The sequence below is a fragment of the Echinococcus granulosus genome (genome assembly GCF_000524195.1).
Source record: "Echinococcus granulosus chromosome Unknown EG_S00202, whole genome shotgun sequence".
In the NCBI taxonomy this organism is placed as follows: Eukaryota; Metazoa; Platyhelminthes; class Cestoda; order Cyclophyllidea; family Taeniidae; genus Echinococcus; species Echinococcus granulosus.
In genome coordinates, this window is record NW_020170582.1 from 43,332 (window position 1) to 44,585 (window position 1,254).

Here is a 1,254-nt window from a genome sequence, read left to right on the forward strand (position 1 = left end):
CAATAAAAGTAGCGAAGAAGGATATATCAAATCAAGGAAAACCTGCATGAAGGAATTTATCTTTTGATAAGCTAGCGTAAACAAATCCCATTTTAAATTTTTTTTATTTATAAACTGAATTTTAACTCAGATGAAGATTGTAGGCACCCACGTCTTTGAAATGTCAGATGGTCAGGTTGGTGTAATCAAACTCCTCTCACCGCAAATGTGCACACCGGCAAGTAAGCAGCGCACTATGTTCAACACTAGCTACACCTTTGTCAGCGAAACATTAGGACTTGTATTTCAGCCACTTTTCTGTGCCACAATACTACCCTTATCATGCGCGCTCTGTCTTAATGAGCCAGTTATTAATATTAACTTCTCAACTTACAACCATTTTTGATTGCAATCTTGCTTTTGTTCCTAAATTTATAACATAAGTTGAATGCAATTAATAAATTTGAAAAGACGCGCAAGTTACCATGATTTGCAGGTTTACTTCACGGCTTACAAATGCATGTGATTGTTCCCATCCCTTGGTTTGTTCGCCACGATGTTATCCATACTAAATGACTAGCACATTGAATTTTACACTTATTTTGTACGATTTAAAGGGCCCCTTGGGTTAAATTTGTTTTTTGTTCTTTAAGAAATCCTTGATGTTCCGCCATTTGAATGCCTGGATCAACAAGCCAGCTGCCACCGAAGTTTAAAGGAAATCAGAGTTTAAAGCGTCATCTACATATAATAAAAAAAACTATGCCGCATCTATGCAGAATAAATATGTCAGTTGAATTGCACATTTAGGTAAAACTGTTTTTGAGGACCTTACAAAACGGTTTTGCATTTTGCCATATGCCTTAATTATTTCCACTTAATCGCCTAGTAAAGGACTTTATTTGTGAGAGTATGTTCAAATAATCTTGAGCCCTTCCATTAACAGTTGATCAGACCATCAGAGTAAATTGATACGCATATCCAGACTGCTTGAGACATCTCAGTCATATCGAAAATGTCTTAGGCTCGATTGCGCTGTGAGGCTTTCAGCACAGTTTAACGGTCAACTATGGTTTCCGTTTTTAACCAATGTTGACATAAACTAGGCGTTTCCCAGTCATATTTTTAGCCAAGACAAGAGCGTGGCAAGATTCTGATTATGAAACACGTGAGCATTTCTGCAAAACGCGCTTGAGCATCTGGTCACCTAGGCAACCGGCCATGGGCAGCATTAGATTAAAAGTACGGTTGACTTGCCGTACAATCATTGTTTCT

The 1,254-nt window shown here is 37.8% G+C and overlaps 1 protein-coding gene across 1 annotated transcript in view; it reads left to right on the top strand. All coding sequences in view use genetic code 11, as the record gives it.

The window, feature by feature from the left end:
• Positions 1 to 1,254, top strand: part of EGR_10251 (hypothetical protein) — a gene marked incomplete at both ends in the record, with an annotated part of 15,250 nt that overhangs the window by 8,385 nt on the left and 5,611 nt on the right. Inside the window, one exon of the mRNA XM_024499500.1 lies at positions 131 to 221. Within this exon, the coding sequence (XP_024346086.1) occupies positions 131 to 221 (91 nt within the window). The remainder of the gene's footprint in view (positions 1 to 130; positions 222 to 1,254) is intronic.